At 43.0% G+C, this 2,922-nt stretch overlaps 1 protein-coding gene across 1 annotated transcript; it reads right to left on the bottom strand.

Moving 5' to 3' along the window:
* Positions 1-244: 244 nt before the first annotated feature.
* On the bottom strand, positions 245-2,658 carry LOC112606657 (endoplasmic reticulum export factor CTAGE5-like). The gene is given in 2 exon segments (XM_025357386.1): positions 245-345; positions 348-2,658. Coding segments are annotated over 2 exon segments (2,412 nt in total).
* Between the last annotated feature and the right edge of the window lie 264 nt (positions 2,659-2,922).

Raw genomic sequence — 2,922 nt, 5'->3', positions numbered from 1 at the left:
GTTCCACTTTGCTTCGAGATGGCAAAACATAGAACTACACAGCGTTAGGTTTGGAGTTACAGTTATCTTCAGCACACTTAAATTTCTTTTGGTTTAAATAATCTTTATTTACAAAATACTATACTAAGAACTATAATTCCATTAAACTTCAATTTGACAAAAGTGTAATCACTTAAGTAACAGCAGTTACTTAAACTGAAAATGACATCAGTCTAAATTACTTTTGAATAGAGCAAAAATATTGTCAGGTTTCTTGCTGTGGTTCTGGATGTTCAGTAGCAGGCTCCATTGAAGGCAGAATCAACCCTGAAGGGAACTCGCTTCTACCTTCAGAATGTGAGGGTGAGGTAAAAATCCAGGTCTTGGGTGAAGGTAAGGAGGAAAACCCCTCGGTGGATAGATGTTTCTCACTGCAAATGGAGCATGTGGTGGACCTGGGAAATCCGTTGGTGGATAGTAACCTCCAGAAGCTCCAAACATGGTTCCTGGAGGAGGTGGGGGGAAAGGAGGTCCTCTTCTCATGAACGGGCCCCTTGTATTCACTGGAAACAATGGACCTCTGATTGCAGCTAGAGGTGGAGGCACAAAGCCGGTGCCAGTTGCTTCATTTTCAGCAGGGAGAGATGAATCAGGCATATTTAAATCACCAAGATCATCTTTGGCATCATTTCTACTGGATTCCGTTTCTGAAGGCATTGACCCATCCATTTTATCCAAAGAAGGCATATTAAAACTTCTGAGTTCTGCTGGCCCAGACAGTCTATCAGAATTAGAATAAAATCTGTCTTCCCTTTGTGGAGGAAGACCTGAATCAGGATATGATTGTTCTGGTGGAGGAAACATCATCCTTCGTTCCTGATCCCACGGAGATGACAGGGGCCCAGTATCAGAAGGAGCCCTGTGAGGATCAGTTAATGTATCACAGCTTGGTTCTCCTCTTTCATTGGTAATCTGATGGTCCAGAGGATTCCCTGGGCCTCTTGGGCCTCTTCTTCCTCTCCCCGGAAGCACAGGTGAGAGTCTGAGTGGACCCTCCAACAAAGTTTGAGGAGAGAGAAACGCTCTCGTTTCAGATGAAGGCTGACCCAATGGTGAGGGACCATATGGGGAATGCTCTCTGTCAAATGCTGTATTTGAAACATCAGGTGCAGAAGGATCTTTTTCTAAAAGTGCAAATTTAAACCCTGTTTCAGTTAATTTTTGTCTGTTGTTAGCATTTTCTTTCCTTAAATCATTGAGTTTTCCTTCAGCAGTCCGAGCTGCCAACCAATTATCATGTCCTTTTTTCTCATAGGAAATAACCTGCCTTTGATAAAAATTAATAGTTCTCTCCAATTCTACTTCACGATCTTTGGCTAGCTTTCTATAGGTCTCCAGCCCTTCAATGGTATGGCTGATCTTTTTTTCCACTTTAGAAAGTTTCTCTTCTTCCTGTATCTGGTAATTTTCCTCTACTGTCAATTTCTTGCGGAGTTTCATTTCATTTTCTTGATATAATTCAGTCATTATTTTAAGTTTCCGTTGAAGTTTCTGATTCTCACTTTCAAAACACATGTTTTCTGACTGCAAAGATGCTTGTTGAGTCTGAAGATTTTTAATATGCTCTGTAAGCTCGTCCTTTGTTTTGTCAACTTCAGATAACTGAATAATAATGTGGTTTCTTTCTCCTTCTAAGGTTTGTAAAGAAACATTTAACTTAGCAGCATGAATCAGTTTCTTCAAAGCTCCTTTTGGAGGATCATCTGAGTAAGCACCATTTTCCGGTTCACCGTTCACTTCTAATTCCAAGTTATCATCATCCGTTATGTCCTCTCCAAGCACAGCAGCCCAATCTTTCATCTTCAGCAAGCATCCAGTCAGAGTCTTGATGTGATTTTCTTTATCATTTAGAACTTGTTCTGCGTGTACTTTGGAGTCTTCGAATGTTACTTTCTGTTTATTAAGCTCACTCACTTGTTCCTTCCATACTTCAGCTTCTTGCAAAAGCTGCTTCTGGCTTTCCTGAAGTTGAGAATTTTCACTCAAAGCATCTTTTATTGCTATCTCCCATCGTTCTTCATTCATTTGAAAAATCTTGAAAATGATTTTGGCTTCAGCTATTTGTGATTTGAGAGATTTTGACTCATCTTGTACAGACTGTATCGTTTTTGAAATATCCGCCATCAATTCATCTTGTTGAGAATGTTTAGATTTCTCTTCTTTGAACTCTTTTTCTAGACAGAGGATTTCATCCTCAAGTTCAGAATTGAACCTGTTCAGCTTTTCACAGGTTGCCTCCAAACTTCGTGCTGCTGCTGCCGCCTTCTCAAAGCTGACATCCTCTAAAGATGACTCTACTTCATAGTCTTCGTATTCTTTCTGAATAAGGCTAAATTTTTCAAGTAGTTTACATTTTTCTTCAATTAGTCCAGAAAGCATTGCAGCAAGTATTTCTTCTCTTCCCACATAAAGCCGACTCCTAACCGATCTAAAACTTCTCCACAGAAAAAAGAGAACGGCAAAAAATCCAACAACAGCTGCACATACCACCAATTCCCATGGAAAATCATAAGGATCCGAATCTGGTCTCCTACTTTCAGGTAGTGCTGCCACAACCCTGCCTAGCTCCTCCAGGACCAATCCCAAATAGGGCTTAGGGGTAGTGCCGGGCTCCTCCATAGCACCAAACTGCTCTGGGATCACCGCGGTAACACCGGCCACAACAAACGCTGGAGAACACGCAGCCTTGGGTCTGGAATCCGAATCCGCAGGCGGCAACCAACCGGAGTGGACCACTGCGGAGCCGGCTGCGGGGGCCGCTGGGGAACGCGGGCACCCCATAGGCCTCACAGACCCATGCTGCGGCCCCCCATTCCCGCCCCGTGGGCCACCTTGTTACACTTTACATCCTGAGGCAGCGCAGGTCCGAGCCCGACCCGCCTT

The sequence above is a fragment of the Theropithecus gelada genome, chromosome 14, assembly GCF_003255815.1.
Source record: "Theropithecus gelada isolate Dixy chromosome 14, Tgel_1.0, whole genome shotgun sequence".
In the NCBI taxonomy this organism is placed as follows: domain Eukaryota; kingdom Metazoa; phylum Chordata; class Mammalia; order Primates; family Cercopithecidae; genus Theropithecus; species Theropithecus gelada.
Note: the sequence above shows the minus strand (reverse complement) of the source record. Positions and strands in the feature narration are given on the sequence as shown.